Here is a 21286-nt window from a genome sequence, read left to right as displayed (position 1 = left end):
GTAGTTCGTGGGAGCTAAGACCATGTATTATCTAGCACGCGTACGCTATCGAAATAACATCTCTCCTGATTATTAGTCTGCTGCATTATGATTCTGCACTGCAATAACTTGTGCATAAATAACCTCCATACTTGCAGTGCACCAAAAATCACACGTTGTGCAAGTTATGGGGGGAGTGGCAAAAACACTCCAGTGTGCAGTAAATAAAATAATATCACTTGTGAGCAGATTCACAGGTCTGCATCCCTGCTTTTCCCCATTATCTCAGAATACAATGCTTCCCCTGCTGCCAGGGATTCTGGGAGATGACATGCAAATGAGCACACGGTGTCGCAGTCTATCGCCAGTACAATTCCCCATTTTTCCCTGGTTGCCAATTCCCCAGATCCTCTAAATTTTCTTGTCTTATTTTCATGTTTTGCCTTTCACATTAAAAATATAACCCCCCAGCCGTGTGAAACCAAACGGCATAGCCCGTTCCCCTGAATATCCATACTGAGTAAATACTAATCTGGTTATGACCTAATGATTAAAACAAATCTTGAAGGCGAGCGGATGGCGGCATTGAGCCGTTTAGGCCTCGGCCAGGGTGGCACTGAGCGGGCGGGTGCGCTCACGCTGGCTGCGATGAAACACATTGCCCGCTATGTGTGTGGCCAGCGTGAGCGAGCTCCTGCTCGGCGCTTAGCTGCTTGCAGAAGCAAGCAAATTTGATTTTGCTGCTCGCTGGCGCGTCACGTGAGCGGTTCGCCCCAATGAGGGCGAACCCAGCTCCGTGACATCGTGGTCGCGCCACCAGACGAGCGCGCACCTAGCAGGCCACGAATCGCTCGGCCGAGCAGAGCACCAGCGCGCCCGCTCCAGCCTGGCCGCAGCCTCACTGTGAACATGGTTTTTAAGGTCGTGGAAAGTGGAAATTGCAGGATGGTGTGACGTTTCATTCGGAAGGACCAAGGAAACTATATATACATTTTTACCTTTTTTCCTCCCTACTATCTGTGAGATTGGGGCTGCAGCTTCATTCCCCTGGGAATAAACATTTGTTGCTCATTCAAAGTCTCTTCGTAGAAATCTCCAGATGTAGGCGCTTGTTCATGTTCAAGGAGTGGCCAACTGCAGTCCTCAAGGTTTGGTTTTAAGGATATCCCTGCTTCAGCGCAGGTGGCTCAGTCAGAACTGAGCCACCTGTGCTGAAGCAGGGGTATCCTTAAAAAGCTGACCTGTTGGTGGCCCTTGAGGACTGGAGTTGGCCGCCCTGCCATAGGGTAAGGCGGCTTCTCACATGGGTAAGGGACTTTTAACCCTTCTGCTTCCATAGGGACTAGGCACAAGCCTCTTCAAAACACGAATTCCACGACAATATGTAATTTTTGTTGTGCCACTGTTAACAAATGTAGCAGCGTGGTCGCAAATGTGGTCTCGATGAGTTCGCACCTTTTGGTCACGAGGCCATTTTTTGTCTCTAGAGCAGGGGAGCGCAAACTTTTTGAGCTGCGCGCCCCCACCCCTGCCTGCTCCTGCAGCTCGAGTTCGGGGTGCCAGAAACAGGAGGTGGAGGGCGCGACAGTCTGCTGGGTGACGTGTGCACATCATCCCCAGCAGACCTTTTCAAGCTTTCGGGAGGCGGGGCGGCAGAACTGAGGTTAGGGGTCGGTGTTGCACTGTTGAAACCATTCTCAAGAATGATTTCATTGGCTGCCGAGGTCCCAGTGACGCTGCTGCAGCTTAAAAAAAAAACAACTTGAGTTGTTTATTGAAACTGTAGCCAGCGTCAACTCCGTACTTCGGCGACAGCGCAGCTGCTACCCTGACAACCGATATTAACTTTAAATACATTGTTTCGAAAGTGTAAGCGCGCACACATGCAGCGAAGCAGGCGCCCTGAACGAGGCCTTTCACTGTTACACCGGCGTCGGTTGTGACGTCACACGACCCCGTTGCCATGGCGACGCGGCACAACATTCCTGCTGAATCCCGGTAATTAGGTTACAGAGGCCTCACGCCTCCCCAGGCATTTCATTTAAATGCCTGGGGGAAGAGCTCGGGGCCTCTGCAACCGCCCGCGCCCCTTCAAAAAAAATCTAGCGCCCCCCCCTGTTTGCGCACCGCTGGTCTAGAGGGTGTGGACAAAACTAATGATCACTTGAGACCTGGCGGTTGGGTTTGGGGGGGGGGGGGTGGGGGGGGTGGCACCCTCAAACAGGTCAGGTTTTCAGGATATCCCGGCTTCAGCACAGGTGGCTCAATCAGTGGTGCAGACATTGACTGAAGCCGGGATATCCTGAAAACCTGACCTGTTGGAGGGCCTTGAGGACTGGAGTTGAGGACCCCTGAGTTAAAAAGAATGCTGATGTAACAATGAAGATGTTCCATTAAAATAGGAAACCTCTCACTGTAAAAAGATTACCTAAACCAGCTGGGACAGGCGGACACGTGGCATGATGCCAGAATATTTATTTTATTTTAAACCATTTTGGATGTGTTTCCATGGAAACAAAAATACATACTTTGATGCCTCCATTTTTATAAAGGGTTCGGAATTGAAGGGCTTTAGGGCAAGAAATAACACTAAATAAACTTGATTGCAGCGCCTGTTATATGTATTTTAATTCTTCAAAGGAGCAGAATAAATGCTGCAAATTGTAGGTGTCACCTAATGGTATTTTGGATATATTTGAATACATGTTACGAAAATTGCAGGGTAATAATGACAAATATTCACGGATTCCCTATCAATAAAAAAATATGGTATAATTGCAGCAGCACAACAATTAAAAAATAAAATAACCGTAGTCGGCAGGATTCGAACCTGCGCGGGGAGACCCCAATGGATTTCTAGTCCATCGCCTTAACCACTCGGCCACGACTACTGCATGTGAAGTTGGTGTAATGAATACTGTGGAATGTGAATGTACATTGATACAATGTATTCTGCATTACTTTCCTTCTGCTACAGACTTTATTTTCTTATAGCTGCTTTATTAAGACTTAAAATAAATTACAAAACCCAGTTTGTGTGTATATTTCCCTATAATATAAGTTATATATTTTTTTGTTTTCAATTATTACATATCATATAATAATGTGTGTGTATATATATATATATATATATATATATATATATATATATATATTTTTTTTTAAACAATGGGGTTTACAAATATATATACTATATGTGCTCACCCATGGTACCAATACTTTCTTATCATAACCTTACAATTCCCCTTCCTTTCATACAGAAAAGAAAGGATTTATTTTACAAATTCCCTTCCTATTTTTACAGCACCCAATGTTGCTTTCATCTTCCTAAAACAGCAGTGCGCAAACTGGGGGGGGGCGCGAGATTCGCTGCGGGGGAGCGCGGGGTTTACAGAGGCCCCCTCGCACTTCCCGAAAGCACTTAAATTAAGTGCCGGGGAAGCGGCCAAAGCCTCTGCAAACTGCACTTACCTTGCTTCTGTAGACGCGTCGCCATGGCAACGCGGCGTCAAATGACGTCATAACGCCAGAGGCAAGGTAAGAGGCGAGAGAGGGGACCGTTTCGATCCCCTCTTCACACGATCCCGAGGAAGCTCCCAGAGAGAGGACCCAAACGTTGACTTTTTGGACTAGAAGATATTCTCTTGTGAACATACACTTGTAGTGCCCTGTCTCACTGGATTCTGGTCTTGTGAACGCGCGCACACACAAGCTCACGCACGCACGCACACACACCTAAAGACTGGTAAAAAAAAAAGTACAAGTTTTTAAAACCACTAAGGCAGATTTCTACTATATTATTTATTTATTTATAAAATGTGTTACCAGGAAGTAATATATTGAGAGCTACCTCTCGTTTTCAAGTATGTGCAGGGCATAGAGTTAAGATGACAAATAATAATACATGGTTACAAATACATAGTTACATAAGTGAGCGGGCTTATATATTATGTATAAGGACATTGCGTGCACAGTTAAAGATAATATATATTATAGGCGTATGTAACAGTTACAGACCAGATTAAAATGAGAGACAGCTTTAGTTTTGAAAGAGCTTAGACTGGTGGCGGGAGTGAGAGTCTCCGGGAGACTGTTCCAGTTTTGGGGTGCAAGGTAGGAGAAGGAGGAGCGGCCGGATACTTTGCTGAACCTTGGGACCATGGACAGCCTTTTGGAGTCAGATCTCAGATGATAAGTGCTGCGGGTGGTAGGGGTGAGGGGCTTGTTCAGACAGACGGGTAGCTTGCCCAAAAAGTATTTGAAGGCAAGACAGGAAAGGTGAACTTTACGCCTAGACTCAAGTGATGACCAATCTAGTTCTTTGAGCATATATTGAGTATATACACATACATGCACACATATATACACATACAGACAAATAAATTACCTCTGTGCATATATACAATAATAATAACTTTATTTCATATAGCACCTGTCTCCCAATGGAACTCAAAGGGCGCCATAATTACAGCATAGCGCGCAGTACACTGCACACAGGAATTTTTACAGGCACACACACACACACATATATATATACATTTCTTATATACATATAAATATGCATTTCTTATATACATATATATATATATATACTGTATATACTTCAATGTCTGCATTCTCCTTCCCCCACCCCCCCCCCTCCTCTCTCTCTGCATTCCCTATGCTGCAGTGACAGCAGGCTGCCAGCAGGGGTCTCCCCGCCGCTGTCACGTGACCCGCGCCCAGGGCCTGCGCTCGGCTGTGCCCGGACCTGAGGAGAGAGAGAGAAGAAGAACAAACATGGCGTCCGCGAGCGATCCGGAGCGGGGCGCCACCAATTCGGATTAAAAAAAAAAACCACACCACTTCACCCCGCGCTCGCTCCCCGCACACCCCTTGCCGCCTCAACCGCTCGGCTCCAGTCCGCCGTATACCGAGGGAACAGCCTCCGCGATGAGGGGGAGGAGAGGCAGGCCGCCCAAGCAGGCGGCCGCGGAGACACCAGGCCCCACCGCCGGGCTACGCTCCCGCCTGCGAGGCAGCAGCCGGGGCCGCTGGGCCGCTGATACCGAACACACCCCGGCCGCCGCCGCCAAGCGGGCCCCCGCTACCCGGAGAGGGAGAGGCCGGAGAAGCGGGGGAGGGAGAGGCGGCGGCGGCGGCACCGGGGGGACCGGGGGCACCGGGACCGGGGGCAGGAAGAGCGTCAGCAAAGTGGTGTACGACGACCACGAGAGCGAGGAGAGCGACGGCCGCTCCGAGGCGGAGGAGGAGGCGCGGGACACCGAGGAGGAGGACATGGCGGAGGGGGGGGACTCGGATTACCGGCAGGACATGGAGGAGGAGGAAGAGGAGGACGATGCCAGTTACTGCACGGAGAGCAGCTTCAGGAGCCACAGCACGTACAGCAGCACCCCGGGTAATGAGGGGGGAGAGGGGGTGCCCGCTCCGCAGCAGCAGCTAGGCCTCCATCCTCTCTATTGTTGTTCAAAATGGAGATTTGCAGGGTGGCAACAGATGAGAGGGGATGTACCCAGGGTGGGAAACTTTTACTGTACTTGGGTCTGGTGTGTTCCTGTCCCCTCCCCCCATCTCTCCTTCCCTCCAATCTCCCCCCTCCCATCTCTCTCCCCCCCCCCCATCTCTCTCCCCCCCCCCATCTCTCTCCCCCCCCCATCTCTCTCTCTCTCCCCCCCCTCCATATCTCTCTCTCTCCCCCCCCTCCATATCTCTCTCTCTCCCCCCCATCTCTCTCTCCCCCCCCATATCTCTCTCCCCCCCCATATCTCTCTCTCCCCCCCCCATATCTCTCTCTCCCCCCCCATATCTCTCGCCCCCCCCATATCTCTCTCTCCCCCCCCATATCTCTCGCCCCCCCCATATCTCTCTCTCCCCCCCCATATCTCTCTCTCCCCCCCCATATCTCTCTCTCCCCCCCCATATCTCTCTCTCCCCCCCCATATCTCTCTCTCCCCCCCCATATCTCTCTCTCCCCCCCCCATATCTCTCTCTCCCCCCCATATCTCTCTCTCCCCCCCATATCTCTCTCTCCCCCCCATATCTCTCTCTCCCCCCCATATCTCTCACTCCCCCCCCATATCTCTCACTCCCCCCCATATCTCTCTCCCCCCATCTCTCTCTCATCTCTCTCTCTCTCCCCCCCATCCTCTCTCTCCCCCATCTCTCTCTCTCCACATCTCTCTCTCCCCCCATCTCTCTCTCTCCCCCCAGTCTCTCTCCCCAATATCTCTCCCCCAATCTCTATCTCCCCCCCCAATCTCTCTCTCCCCCCCCAATCTCTCTCTCCTCCCCCAATCTCTCTCCCCCCCCAATCTCTCTCTCCCCCCCCAATCTCTCTCCCCCCCCCAATCTCTCTCCCCCCCCAATCTCTCCTCCCCCAATCTCTCTCTCCTCCCCCAATCTCTCTCTCCCCCCCCCAATCTCTCTCCCCCCCAATCTCTCTCCCCCCCCAATCTCTCTCCCCCAATCTCTCTCTCCCCCCCCCCAATCTCTCTCCCCCCCCCAATCTCTCTCTCCCCCCCAATCTCTCTCTCCCCCCCAATCTCTCTCTCCCCCCCAATCTCTCTCTCCCCCCCAATCTCTCTCTCCCCCCCAATCTCTCTTTCCCCCCAATCTCCCCTCCCCCCCATATCTCTCTCTCCCCCCCATATCTCTCTCTCCCCCCCATATCTCTCCCCCCCATATCTCTCTCTCCCCCCCATATCTCTCACTCCCCCCATATCTCTCTCTCCCCCCCATATCTCTCTCCCCCCATCTCTCTCTCATCTCTCTCTCTCTCCCCCCCATCCTCTCTCTCCCCCCATCTCTCTCTCCCCCCATCTCTCTCTCCACATCTCTCTCTCCCCCCATCTCTCTCTCTCCCCCCAGTCTCTCTCCCCAATATCTCTCCCCCAATCTCTCTCTCCCCCACCCAATCTCCCCCCCCAATCTCTCTCTCCTCCCCCAATCTCTCTCCCCCCCCAATCTCTCTCCCCCCCCAATCTCTCTCTCCCCCCCAATCTCTCTCCCCCCCCCCAATCTCTCTCCCCCCCCAATCTCTCTCCCCCCCCAATCTCTCTCCTCCCCCAATCTCTCTCTCCTCCCCCAATCTCTCTCTCCCCCCCCCCCCCAATCTCTCTCCCCCCCAATCTCTCTCCCCCCAATCTCTCTCCCCCCCCCAATCTCTCTCCCCCAATCTCTCTCCCCCCCCCCAATCTCTCCCCCCCAATCTCTCTCTCCCCCCCAATCTCTCTCTCCCCCCCAATCTCTCTCTCCCCCCCAATCTCTCTCTCCCCCCCAATCTCTCTTTCCCCCCCAATCTCCCCCTCCCCCCCCAATCTCCCCCTCCCCCCCCAATCTCCCCCTCCCCCCCCCCAATCTCTCTTTCCCCCTCCCAATCTCCCCCTCCCCCCCCCCAATCTCTCTTCACCCCACACCCCATCACTCATGGCTGGGGTCATATTTTTGTTGGTTGCAGTGGGATATGTTGTGTGTGTTGTTGTTTTTTTTATGTTGTGTGTGTGTGTGTGTGTGTGTGTGTGTGTGTGTGTGTGTGTGTTATTTTTTTTTTTTATATATGATGGGTTGGCTCCTACATTTCTATATTTCGAATTTGGTTTAATTTTTTAGTCGTTTTATATTAATCTGAGGATGTGGCGCAGGGTAAAAATATATATATATATATTTATTTTGTTTTTTTGCATGCCTGGGTTATTTTGTTATTTGAATTCCCAATTTCCAGTGCAGGATTAGGAAGTCCTAAATGTTGCAGTTAAGGTCAGTATCATGTAGCCTCATAAACATATAATATAAAAAAATATGTATATGGCATGTAACCTTATACACATATAATATAGATAATATAGATGGAGAGAGAGAGCTTATAAGCATTTAGGTAATGTAATATTACTGGGTTATTAGCATTTCTTTTATATTTTAATGTAGAATAATATTACAATAGCATGGCTCTGTGTGAAATAGTTGTTTCTGAATGTTTTTTTGCATTCATTAGCTATTTATATTTTAATACTCAATTCAAGTGCATGTTAGTACATAATACACTTATAATTAGGTTATTATTATTATTTTTGTTCTACATTTCATAATATTGTACAGCCAGAAAATCACAATATTTGTTTTGCATACGAGGGTTTTAGGTTTTAATTCCCAAATCGGGTGCACAGTTAGATATGTATTTATTGTAATGTTTTTGGGTGACTTCATGCAGGTGATCTATAAGATTGCTTGGGATATTTTTATACATAACATGGCAAAGATTGGAACTCTGAAATAATTTTAGGGCTCTTCCTTTTTATTATGGGTAACATTGGTTTGACGACGCTTGGTGCTTTGCATTTCTCTGGCTGGGTATCAGGTGTCACTTGTTGCATTGGATGGGGAGGCTGACAGCCTCGTGTGCTCAGTTTGGTACCTAGTCCTGCCACCTGCAGTTTGGATGTTTATTATATTTTGTTTGTACTGGTTTCCAGTTTTTTAAACAAAACGGAGACATTTTGCCTTGCTGCATGCAGTGGTTAGTTGGAAATGTGATGGATGATAGGTCATTTTCCTCCAGTTTTGTAGTAATGCAAAAGTAACAGTACACATTGGAATTGACCAAAGATTTTAGGAGCCTGGTGCAATAGTGAAAATATTCTTGCAAAGTGAGAGAAATCGTTAATAGCATGCCTCATATTATATAAACACATTTACAACCCAGATACACAATGGGATTGAAGTTTTATTTAGTTACTGATTATATATATATATATATATATATACATATATACATATATATATATATATATATATATATATATATATATATATATATATATATATATATATATACATAAACACGCACACACACCTACCTTTGCACCAATATTTCTCTAGGCCACAAAACTATTTGGAGGTACTGTACTTTCACAGCAAAGAATGTCATTTTGGACGAAAAGGGAAATACCGCACCTGTAATAAAGAGGAAATGTAACATCGTGTGTATAAAATACAAGTTGCTCTTTTTACAAATGAAACATAACAACATTTGAATCAACTTTTTATTCTTAATGTATTAATACCCCAGTTATGCTGCCCCAATAACTGCAAAACTCTGGCACATCTGTTGACGGCGTGTGAAAGTTTACATGTTGGACACCTCTCCTTTTTATTGGTAGCTGTGAGGCCTTCGTTTTACCAAAATGTGGCGTTGCCTCTCATTTCCTTGCATTGTGGAAAATGTTATAGACCCAACAGACAAACAAGTAAAATGCATTTATATTTTGTTAGTGGGAATAGGGATTTTTATTGCATATCGCAGATTGTTTTAGCCTGTCAAGAAATGTGAACCAGAGTGCAGAAAAGTTTGATGTAGTAATTTATTTTATACTGTATGGTCGTTGTATTAATTTCTAAACTATAGTGTGTGTGCCAGGAGACTTTTTTAGCTGGAGTATGGGAGTTTGCAATGGAGTATGCAAATTTAAAGCAGGACGCCGGAAGATTACACACACGCACGCAATCTGGCGGTTTTGTATTTGTATCCCGTTGCACCGTAATTCTCTCATGTATGACTGGTTATTGACAATATTTCTTCTTGTGGTCTTTAAACTGTGTGATCTATTTTATCTTTATGTGAATTCTATCTTTGTGTTTCCATGGCAATGGCTGAAAGATGGAAGGAGGTCAATTAATGTGTGCCCGTTATGTTGTTATTACTGTATACCGCATAGGGACGCCTAATTTCCAAAGCCATAAGTACAACATGACATCTGATAAAAAAAAAAATGTTTTAAACTTGGCACTGGTATTCGTACCTCTTGGTTATAAAGACACCTGGATTTGTGAGGTCCATTGGAATGATAGGACCTAGGTCGTTGTTGAAGAGACTATATCACGTCTGCTAGCTTATGGTGTAGAAACCACATTTTTGGAACAGGTTGTGTATACACTTGGTTGGCAACCATAGTCATTGAGACGTTTCATGAGGTGCTAATTGGGGTTGAAGTAACAAGAACACCCTTATCAAACAGGTGACCAATTTGCCCTCTCCTCCCACCATTCCTTACACTGTGCACCCCCTGATAGAAAAGATTTGTTCTGCAAACCCCTAATTTATCGTATTGCTTTAACCAGACTCTTTCTAACCGGTTTGTGACCGACCCCGGGCAGTATAGTGTCCTGAGCTTGTGGGGGGAACACAGGCTTAATAAGGCCCCAAATTGCCCCACAGTGTGTGCAGGCAGCATGGGGGGTATAGCTGTCACTCACTGCGGGACCTGCCAAAGTCACGTCCCACAATGTCTTGCTGCTGTGGATGCAAAGCATAGTGGGTGGTGACTTTGCAATCTCCTTTTATAGTTGACGGCGATAGCCCCCACACCAAGGTGCAGTTTGGGGGCGTTAAGTGCGCAGACCCCACACGGGCTCAGGAACTCGCCTGCGCTCTGCCATTCAGAATTTTTTTGGGGGGGTGGGGCACCTCACAAACACTGTGTTGGGATTCACTACTCTAATGTAAGTGGGATGTTATACAATGGATACGCACACCCAATAATGCTCCGAGCCCCAATATAGAACTGCTCCTATATAGCGTGTAACCACTCATTATAATCTGTTCTTTCTCGCTAAGCCATTGTTTAACAAACTCGTCTGTCTATTATGTATGGTGGAAGAAAAGCAATAATATATTCTGCAGTGTGAAATGTTTGTAACCAGTCGTGATTTGCACTCGCACGACGACAGAGGTCTTTGTGGCTGGACAAAATTATCTTTAGTGACGCTAAATAGAAATCCTTTGAAAAGTTTTGAACATTGACTTTGAACGTTACAATATTGCCAACACCTTAATGCTGCAAATTTTAAGACCTTTTTATGTTTTAAAGTTTACATTTAACAAATTGCTTTTAATTTCCATCAGTTCGAGTGATTGATCTTCAAGGTTCAAGTTAAAATAACTAAACTGGGGAATGTGAATCACAAACTCCTATACATTTTGGGTATTTTAGCTATTTAACTACAGGTTATTTTTTTTTTTTTTTTAGTCAGATTGTTACAGGTCCCTTAAATTCCATCTGCAATCATTAATTATGTCTGCTAGTGGCTGGTCGTGAGTGAAGGTCTTTATATACGCCTAGATAGAGGTGTAGTACCTCAAAGGATCACATTGAACTCATTCCTTTGGCATGTTAGGTGGCAACCAAACATTTATATGAGTTATGGTTTAAAAAGTGACACAACCCCTCCACCGTACAGTGTACAGCACATTCACGTCTTAGACAGATCTGCAGCCCTGCCGTTCCCTATTATCTCTTAGCGTACAGTGCTTCCACTGCAGCCAGGGATTCTGGGTAAATGACATGCAAATGAGCACAGTCACACTGAAGAGACCCAAAAGGTTTAAATAGCTGTCTGTCAGTAGGTGTGCTGGCTCTGCACCTCTTTTAACCCAGGCTGTGCGGAAAATCTGTGTAATACGGCAGGCATAAGTGTATAGGGGGTCCCATGTTAAAGTGGACATGAAATAAAAAGTGACAGTCTGCTCATTTGCATGGCATTACCCAGAACCCCTTGCTGCAGTGGAAGCACTGTATGCTGAGAGATAATGTGGAAAGGCAGGGCTGCAGACCTGAGCCATGTGAATGGGCTCACACAGGGGGGTTTTATTTGATGGTATGTTAGGTGAACACTAGGTGATTGATGCTCTTTTTTTTTTTCAATAAAAAACCCCCACCAGTGTAAGTAGTTTTACATTTGTGTTTGGAAGATTTCCTGTTGCTGTTTCTAATCATTGAAACTTGAAGTTTAGGGTTAGTGTTGGGTACTGCCATTCTGCCTAATCTTTTCCTTATTCTCTTCCTATCTTTCTTGGTGTTATCACCCGCAGGAGTGTATAAAAATAATCTTATTACTTCATTGTTGTGCAAAGAAAACTGGCAGCCGTAAGAGGCCTTGTTGCGAGTGAAAACAGTGGTACATTCCCACACTTTAACGCTTTATTTTAAAACCCTTTTACTTGCCTGGTTAAGTAAGGCTAAGTCCCCGCTAGCACTGAGCGGGCGACGCTTGCGACGGGGACTTGCATATATTGATATATGTAAGTCCCCGCTCACATGGTGTGCGCGGGCACACACGCTCACCCGCGATCGGTGCTTATCAAAACAAAAAACCTATACTTCCCCGCGCACTCAGCTGGCCCACAATGCCAAACCTCCCTCCCCCCTTCCCCCCCCCCCCCCCGCGCGCTTGCGGAAATCGGAGGACACCCGGCACTCATGCTTGGAGCGCTCAACAAGCATGAGCGTGCTCAGCGCCAGCGGGGACTTAGCCTTATACAGCCCCAGTCACATAGTTTGACCCTGCTAGTTATCACACTAAATTGTGCAGTTTGGTCCTTGATTTAATGAACAGTAGGTTGCTGGTTTCTGCTCTATACGTCAACACAATTGTTATTGATTCCTTACGTTGTATAACATGTAGAGAGGAAAAGCCTTAATGGTTAAAGTAACACCTTGTCAGGGGAATGACACTGTACCAAAGGGGATAACAACACATAATGGCTTCTGGCTGTTTATTCTCTGCTGTCTTAAAGGCATTAGTGACATTGCAGGGATTATGGCAAACTCCTTCATCAGGAGCCTGATGCTTAACCACTTGATTGCCAAATTGTTTTGCAATGTATTGCAGTTCCTTTGGTACGCTCCAGTGTATATAACAGTGAGCGTAAGGGCCTTCTCATGCAGTGCAGTTTTTGGTGTATGACAAAAATATAAGCAAGAAGCTATGACACGCAGCGGAGGGGGAAGAGTGTCGACACAGAACATGGCATAGGAATGTGATGTATGGTTTGGAAATGTTCATATTTCCAACCACACTTTTTGCAGTATTCACATTACATTTGGATGTATCGAAGAAAAGGAGCGCAGCACCCGCGTCCGCAGAGTAGAAAAATAGATGGGGCAACTCCAAATGTAGAAAATTTTTATTTATTGCACAATCAGCTTGGCAATGGAGATATTGGAAACGCACCAACGCGTTTCATCCAGTGGGACTTTATCAAACACACCTTGATAAAGTCCCACTGGATGAAACGCGTTGTTGTGTTTCCTATATCTCCATTGCCAAGCTGATTGTGCAATAAATACAATTTTTCTACATTTGGAGTTGCCCCATCTATTTTTCTACTCTGCGGGTGCTGTGCTACTTTTCTTCAATACATCCTGATCGCTACTACTGCGGATTGCATGCTGGAGAACCTGTCCTGTCTGGATTTCACCGTCGGGTAAAGGGTAAAAGCCCCTCTGTATTTACCATTTTCAGTGTTTATGGCTATATTCACCATACCCTGTGGGTAGGTTATACTTACCAAGGGACTAATCTATGTGGTAGCCAGGTAGCCAGGTGGGCATCACTAGGTCCCTATATCTCCCCAGGGTGGATCCTGTTATTTTACAGTCATTATGGACATTGGGACAGTACTCTGAATATATTATACTTACAAACAGAGCATACATTGGTGAAGCACCATCCACCAAACAACCTTCACATTACATTGGTGCAATCAATATTAACACCACTTTTTGGGGGGTGAGTGAGTGTGAGACAGATAAGAGCGCTTATGGTAATTGAAGTTATGTATATTGGTTGGGTATTAAAATATTGCAAGTTAAAATATGCTTTGTGCCCGAGCATATAATACTGGGCATATTGGAAGTCACCTGGGCACCTATACATTCACATGATCAGTCTTCTAGATCCTCAGGTGTTGCTTTGTGCTTTTAGTTTTAATGAAAGCTGATCTGCCCAGTGAAATATTGATGGGTTTTTGCTCATGCTCCAGTGTATTATACATGTGACTGGAGGTGATACACTATTGCCCAGCTGTTTCAAATATATCTTTTTCTGCGACTTGGAGGTCATTTTGTAATAGTGTGCCCAGCTGCTATATAAGGCTGCGGCCATAGTCCGCGCGTGTTGGACGAACAAAAACATTATGTGAAGCAGCCCGGGCCATACTGCGTGCCCGGAAGCACGGCAGGATGTGGAGGAGACAAATCCATTTGATTTGTCGTGCGACGGGCCGCGTCACGTGAGCATTTGAACCAATGAGGGCGAAGCAGCCTGGTGATGCCACGCCTCTGTCTCGTGCGCACGCCACCTTGAGCTCTGTCGCGCGCGCGCACTATGTCCGCAGCCTAACATAGCTTCATCAGTCCCAAGTGATTTAGGATTACAAATGAAATATTTCACAAGAACAGCGTTCAGAGTTATGGAGCCGCAGAAGCCTGAGTATTTCCCCTGCCACCAAGTGCAGCAGTGAAGAAAGTTAATTTTTTTTTTTTTTACCCATCTAGGGAATTTAACTTGCAATAAAAGCATCCTGTTTTCCTTGTGCCATATGCGGCTTTAAGTTTGCCCGATGCTCTCATCTATTGATCAGGTTCATAAAGCTTGACTTTTTATGCCCAAAGCAGAAAGGGTTTTTCGTCCTAGGAGCTTACAATCTCGTCAGCAGGATCTAAAAGTAGAACAAAATATCTTGGCATGTACAGTAAATCTGGTGGGTAACAAGGTATTTATAATAGCTTATAATATTCCAAATAAGTAACATTGAGTGATTTTATAATTTGTTTGGTCCTTTTGGGGTTCCATGTGTGTCTTAAATAATTATGAAGCCACTGTTATCCTGTCCTCAAGTGACAGATGTTGTGTAGAATATAACTTTTATAGTTGAGGACCTTCTTTCCTGGACTCCTAAGCACTTTACTAGTTACGTTGTTTAATCCGTGCATGGCAAGCATTTAATGCACACACCAGGTATTTTTACTTAATCTGATTGTGGTGCTATAACCAAAGCTGATTGGAACCTGTCTCCCCTGTATCAAAGTCAGTGTCATTGTTCTCAGCTGGTGCTGTTACCCACGAGCCTATCCTTCAGAGTTTGGTTCCTATTTCACACCCAAGGGAGCTTATTAAACAATCCACAAGGGTTTGTCATTGCTGGGTAACACATCCTCAAATGGGGGACTGAACACACAAAAGGTATAAGTGATAAAACTTCAGTACACTTTCTCTCTTGTTGCTACTCTGACACGGTTCTCTAAGGCCACGTCCATACTTAGCGCTGCGTCCGCCGAGAACAAAAGGCTGTACCTCTGAGGCAGGCCATAGAGCGCAACTGCGTACGGCAAAAGTCTCTTATTTTGTCGCGCGCCAGCTGGGTCGCGTGCGCTGTTCAGCCAAGAAGGGTGAGCCGCTCACGTGACGACACGGGCGCACACCTGCCCGCAGCGTCTCCTCCAGATCCCACAGGCCACGGATCGCCTCTACAGCAGGCGCGTGCAATGCCATGCTCTGCCACACGCGCGCCTACTATATCCGAGGCCTAAGATTTTCCTGTGAGATAAACACTGCTACTTTTTTTTGTGTTTTCAAGCAGAAAGCTTATCTGAGCCGCAATACTGGGGGAATGCAATGCTTTGTTCATTGTGTTTATTAGAAACCTTTCATTTTGTGTGTCACTTATGCGGTAGCCCTTGCTATATACACTGTAATTTAATACTTTTTTTAATTTAAAGTTGTGATTGGTTAAACAGAAGCAACGTGAATCAGTGCTTCAATACATTAAACCTTTATATAAGAGCAGAATTAGAATATATTATTGCAAATAAAAATATCACCTGTGAGCACATTAATATATCTCTGTTAGATCTGCAGCCCTTCCTTTCCACATTATCTCTTGGCATACAGCGCTTCCATTGCAGCCAGGGATTCTGGGTAATGACATGCAAATGAGCACTCAGTGTAATCTTTTGCTTCAAATCCATTTTAACATTATTTCAGTACATTATTGATAATGAAACCCTGGGTTTGGTAAATTATTTTGTTTTTTTAATATTATTTATTAGGACATGTTGAGAGCACTTCATATATACCCCACTTAAAAAGGAGCTAATGGCATTTAAGAGATTACAAAATCAAGTGTGCAATAATTTGGATACTGAGATGATCAGATTGTTAGTAGATAATGGACTAGTTAAGAATGAGGAAATAGCTATTTGTCATGGGGGAAGGTGGTGTTTGGCAAGCAGGGAGGCACCCGTATGGAATACAGATAATACTAGTAAACTTCTAAAGACTAAATATAATGGGAGGAGAAAGGTAGGAGCGAATAACCCAACAATAGCACAGACTGGTAACAACCTTAAATGCATGCTTGCTAATGCAAGACGCCTAGCAGATAAAATTGGGGTTTTAATTAATCGCTACAAGGGAATAATATGTTAGCGTGGACATTACTGAAACATGGTGGGATGAAACTCGTGACTGGGCAGTTTAATTTAGAGGGTCGATCAAATGGAAGAGGTGGAGTATTTATATGTTAAACCAGACTTAAATCCTATTATAAGGGAAGATGTTTCTGAAGGGAATGATGAAACTGTAGAGAGTTTGTGGATAGAAATTAGCAGTGGAGGTAAAAGTAGAAAGAAAATGTTTGTAGGGATATGCTATAAACCAGCAAATATCTGTGAGATGGAGGAAGCCAAAATATTTTTTGCAAATGGAGAAGGCATCAAAAACTAGGAGAAATTTGCATAATGGGCGATTTTAAAGCTGCACCCCAAGCAATATCAGTTTTGTAGTATGAGAAAATACTTGTAGCATATAAAATAAAAAAACAGCCCTAAATGACATTTTGTATGTATTATAATGTAACAAGCATTTTTTGTTTCTATAACAACCATTTACAAAGTCACATCCCCTTCCTCTTCTGAAACAGGCTCTGGCACACCCCTTTTTGAGCCCTGCCCTCTTTCTGGCAGTGCACCAATTGTATCTAGTGACTGCCTGGTCACATGATCTTCCCCACAGAACTTTGCATCTTTGGTCCTCTTCTGCTGCCCTGACAGCCATTTAGTGAGCCCCCTGAGCCGAATCTTTGCCGTTCGATCACAGGAGAACGGATCGATCGGCAACTTAGCTAATTACTTATCATTGTGTGGATTGTGTTGATGCACATGTTAAAGGGGGGGGGGGGGCAGCTTGGACTGCTGCTTTAATTATCCAGACATAGACTGGGGCAATGAGATTAGCATTACAACTAAAGGAAACAGGTTTTTGGGGGTGCTTAAAGACCCAAATTATTGAGAAACCAACCAGGAGAGAAGTAATACTGGATTTGGTCATATCAAACAACGTAGAAGTACTAACAAATATTGAAGTCATTGAACATTTGGAAAACCGTGATTATGACTTGGTCTCATTGGAATGAAATTACAAAAACCATATTATACAGCTTCATCAAACACTTAATTTTAGAAAAGCTGATTTTAATAAACAGAAGAATAATCTGAAAGGAATACATTGAGATGGCATTTTACAGAAAAAAAGCATTGTTAAAAAAGCAGACTTATTATATACCCATGGGTAATAAATATAAAAGGAACATAAGGAATGTAACAAAAAGTTGCAAAATAGCCATCGGATTAGCAAAAATTGAAAATGAAAAAAGAGTTGCATTAGAAATGAAGATCAACCCATAAAAGTTCAGGTATATTAATAACAAAAAGATTAGAAAAGAGAAGATGGGACACTTTCAGTGTGAGGTGGGCAGGCAAATTAAGGAGATAAGGAAAAAGCAGAGGTATTAAACAAATTATTTGCCTCTATTTACCCTGGTGGAATCAATTGCAAAAATAGTGCCACCGGAGGAAGCCACAACTTGTATATTAACGAACCATTGGTTAACTGAGGAAGAAGTTCATAGGCGGCTTGATCAAAATAAAGTAAATAAGGCACCTTCGCCCGATGGCATACATCCAAGATTTCTTAAGGAGTTAAATTCAGTAATAGCCAAACCATTACATCTAATATTTAAGGACTCAATTTCCACAGGCTCAGTACTAAAAGATTGGCGTAAAGCAGACGTGGTGCCTATATTTTTAAAGGGAACTAGATCACAACCGGGGAATTACAGACCTGTAAGCCTGGCATCACTAGTAGGGAAGCTACTTGAAGGTTTAATAAGGGATAATATTCAAGAATACCTTATGGAAAACAAAATTATTAGTAATATCATGGATTTATGAGGGATAGGTCATGCCAAACTAACCGTATTGGTTTCTTTGAGGTAAGTCAGAATTAAGACCAGGGTAATGCAGTTTATGTGGTCTACTTAGATTGCAAAGGCTTTTGATACAGTTCCACACACCAGACGGTAGTGTACAAAATAAAGCAAATTGGTCTCGGTAAAAAATATTTACACCTGGATTGAAAACTGGTTGAAGGATAGACAACAGAGTTGTCATAAATGGAACCTTTTTGAGTTTGGACTAAAATTATCAGAAAAGGGGAAGGGGAAACACAAAATGAATGTGCCCCCAAAAGAATTCACTTAAATGCACACCACCCAAGTGTAAAAATTAACTTTTAATAAATCCTTAAAACATATATTACCAAAGTAACGTGTGATGTGAATTAAAAATGTATTAAATCATAGCTATCAAGCAATCGTGTCGTAAGTTATTCATACTATCCCAGTACCAGTTGATAGGATGGGATGTTAAAGACAGGGAATGTTAAAGACTTGGAAGATCTATAATACAGCTATTATACTATCACATGCCAGCGTTATTGTTCAGACCAATCTCTATGTTAATGTGCAAGGCAGCTATATTTAGCAGTAATAGGATATTAAATCTTGTGGCCACCTACCTGAATATATTTATACACAACTCTACAATTGGTCTCATCGTTGCCCCAGAGGGGTTAATGCCCTACTCATAGCATTCCCTGTCTTTAACATCCCATCCTATCAACTGGTACTGGGATAGTATGAATAACTTACGACACGATTGCTTGATAGCTATGATTTAATACATTTTTAATTCACATCACACGTTACTTTGGTAATATATGTTTTAAGGATTTATTAAAAGTTAATTTTTACACTTGGGTGGTGTGCATTTAAGTGAATTCTTTTGGGGGCACATTCATTTTGTGTTTCCCCTTCCCCTTTTCTGATTCACTTTCAGTTCACAGTTTGCACCCACCTTTTGATTACCTCACCTATGAATATAAATACTTCATTCAATTAGTATGGTCCTGTGATCACTCCCCACTCTTTGTTGTTTCGTGGACTAAAATTATAAATACAAACGACACGGGTCATACCTTGAAGTTGTAGGAAAGGAGTTTTCACCAGCAACAAAGGAAAGGGTTCTTTACAGTAAGGGTAGTTACAATGTGGAATTCATTACCTATGGAGACTGCGATGGCAGATACAATAGATATGTTAAAAAAAAAGTTGGACATCTCTTTAGAAAGGAAAGGTATACAGGGATATACCCAATAAGTACACATGGGAAGGATGATGATGCAGGGAGTAATCTGATTGCCAATATTTGGAGTCAGGAAGGAATGTATTTCCCCCCATATGAGATATTATTAGAGGATATGTCACAGGGATTTTTTTGTTTTCCTTCTTGGATCAAAATACTGTAAATACAAATATAGGATAAGTAACTATCGTCTGCATTAAACACAGGTTGAACTCGATGAAAGTATGTCTTTTTTTTTTCAACCTCCTCTATTATGCTATTTGATTGTTCTTTAAACCCGATTAGAATAATACAGTATGAAATAAAATAGCGCTCCGATCGCTAGCATATACTCAATACTGTTTTGCAGTAAATATATTTTTTATTAAGCAATGTTATTAGACAATATTGTTGAATAGCCACTTCACAAATTGAAACGTCCTGTTCATTGAACAATCTGAAAACGTTGTCTCTTGAATATATTTGTATGACTTTTATCTTATTCCAACATAGGTGAACTGACTTTGTCACTTTGTTTACAGGAAGGCGAAAACCCAGGATCCATCGCCCCCGGTCCCCAATATATGAGGAAAAAGACGTCCCCCCTCTGGTGTTTCCCAAGTCCTCAGAAGACCTAATGGTGCCTAATGAGCATTTACTGAATGTAATTGCCATCTATGAAGTACTGAGGAGCTTTGGCACCGTTTTACGCCTCTCTCCTTTTCGTTTTGAGGATTTCTGCGCCGCTCTTGTAAGTCAAGAGCAATGCACTCTAATGGCAGAGACTCACGTTGCTCTTTTGAAAGCCGTTTTGCGCGAAGAAGACACGTCAAATACCACCTTTGGACCTGCGGACCTTAAAGACAGCGTTAATTCCACCTTGTATTTCATAGATGGTATGACATGGCCGGAGGTTCTGCGAGTGTACTGTGAAAGTGACAAGGAATACCATCATGTGCTTCCATACCAGGATATGGAAGACTACCCGTACGGACCAACAGAAAGTAAAGTGCAGGTTTTGCTTTTTTTAGTGGACCAGTTTCTAACCACGAACATGGCCCGTGAGGAGTTGATGTCGGAAGGAGTGATCCAGTACGACGACCACTGCCGTGTTTGCCACAAACTGGGCGATTTGCTTTGTTGTGAAACGTGTTCTGCGGTGTACCACTTGGAGTGTGTCAAACCTCCTCTAGAAGAAGTACCCGAGGATGAGTGGCAGTGTGAAGTCTGTGTGGCTCACAAGGTGCCCGGTGTGAATGACTGCGTAGCTGAAATCCAAAAAAATAAACCTTACATTAGACACGAACCCATCGGCTATGACCGAAACCGAAGGAAATACTGGTTCCTGAACAGAAGAATTATCATGTAAGTAAACAAACCATTTCCGTTGTATGATGTGTTGCTTTACCATATTTGATTTTAGTGCCGGAGGGGTGGCTGAGGGCCACGGCCCGCTCCGGCACAGTGCGTTCATGTATCCCCGGCAGCCATTTTCTTCTGGTTAGATCACGACTGAAGCTCCGAGCGAACGCAGGGTTCAATCTAACCCTTCAAAAAGGTAGCCCTTTGAGGGTTACATAGTCACTACGTCCTGGGGTCCTTGAAGTGCCCGTCCCGATGACATAGTGACTACGGCCTGGGGCGCTGGAAGGGTTCAAACTCAGCTTTTTGATGTGAGCTTCCTGAAGAAGGGGCCTAAAGTGACTTGAAAATGTGTTTAAAAACCTCAGACCGTAGAGATCTCGTTTAACCCTTTAATTTGTGTTTTGCTAAACTAGTTCTCAGTGATCACATTAATTTCTCCACCCAAAAACCTTACACGTACGGCAATTTCCACACTGGGGTTGCTACCGCTTTCACATACTAAGGATAAAGCAATAAGGTGCCCAGGCGTGGGATTGTAATACGCCAATATCAACTTTATAGCATTTCACTTAACGTAGGCCTCTTCAAGTGGCGTTCCGCGGGTGGAAGTGCCCGGGCGTGATCTTAACCTGGCCTCTCTAACTGGC

General features: G+C 44.4%; 1 protein-coding gene and 1 non-coding gene across 5 annotated transcripts in view; one reads left to right on the top strand and one right to left on the bottom strand.

Annotated features, from left to right (window-relative positions):
* Positions 1 to 2788: 2788 nt before the first annotated feature.
* Positions 2789 to 2870, bottom strand: TRNAS-AGA (transfer RNA serine (anticodon AGA)). Its single transcript has one exon. It is a non-coding gene; the product is annotated as a tRNA-Ser (tRNA).
* Positions 2871 to 4707: 1837 nt separating this feature from the next.
* Positions 4708 to 21286, top strand: part of BPTF (bromodomain PHD finger transcription factor) — an 86731-nt gene continuing 70152 nt past the window's right edge. For all 4 annotated transcript variants that reach the window (XM_075579961.1, XM_075579959.1, XM_075579960.1 and 1 more), the window contains exons 1-2: positions 4708 to 5377; positions 19817 to 20639. In XM_075579961.1, coding sequence (XP_075436076.1) covers positions 4912 to 5377; positions 19817 to 20639 — 1289 coding nt within the window. In that variant the 5' untranslated portion in view covers positions 4708 to 4911. The remainder of the gene's footprint in view (positions 5378 to 19816; positions 20640 to 21286) is intronic.

Source organism: Ascaphus truei, chromosome 22 (assembly GCF_040206685.1).
Source record: "Ascaphus truei isolate aAscTru1 chromosome 22, aAscTru1.hap1, whole genome shotgun sequence".
NCBI lineage: Eukaryota > Metazoa > Chordata > Amphibia > Anura > Ascaphidae > Ascaphus > Ascaphus truei.
The sequence above is the reverse complement of the archived record's forward strand: the minus strand, read 5'-3'. Positions and strand labels throughout refer to the sequence as shown.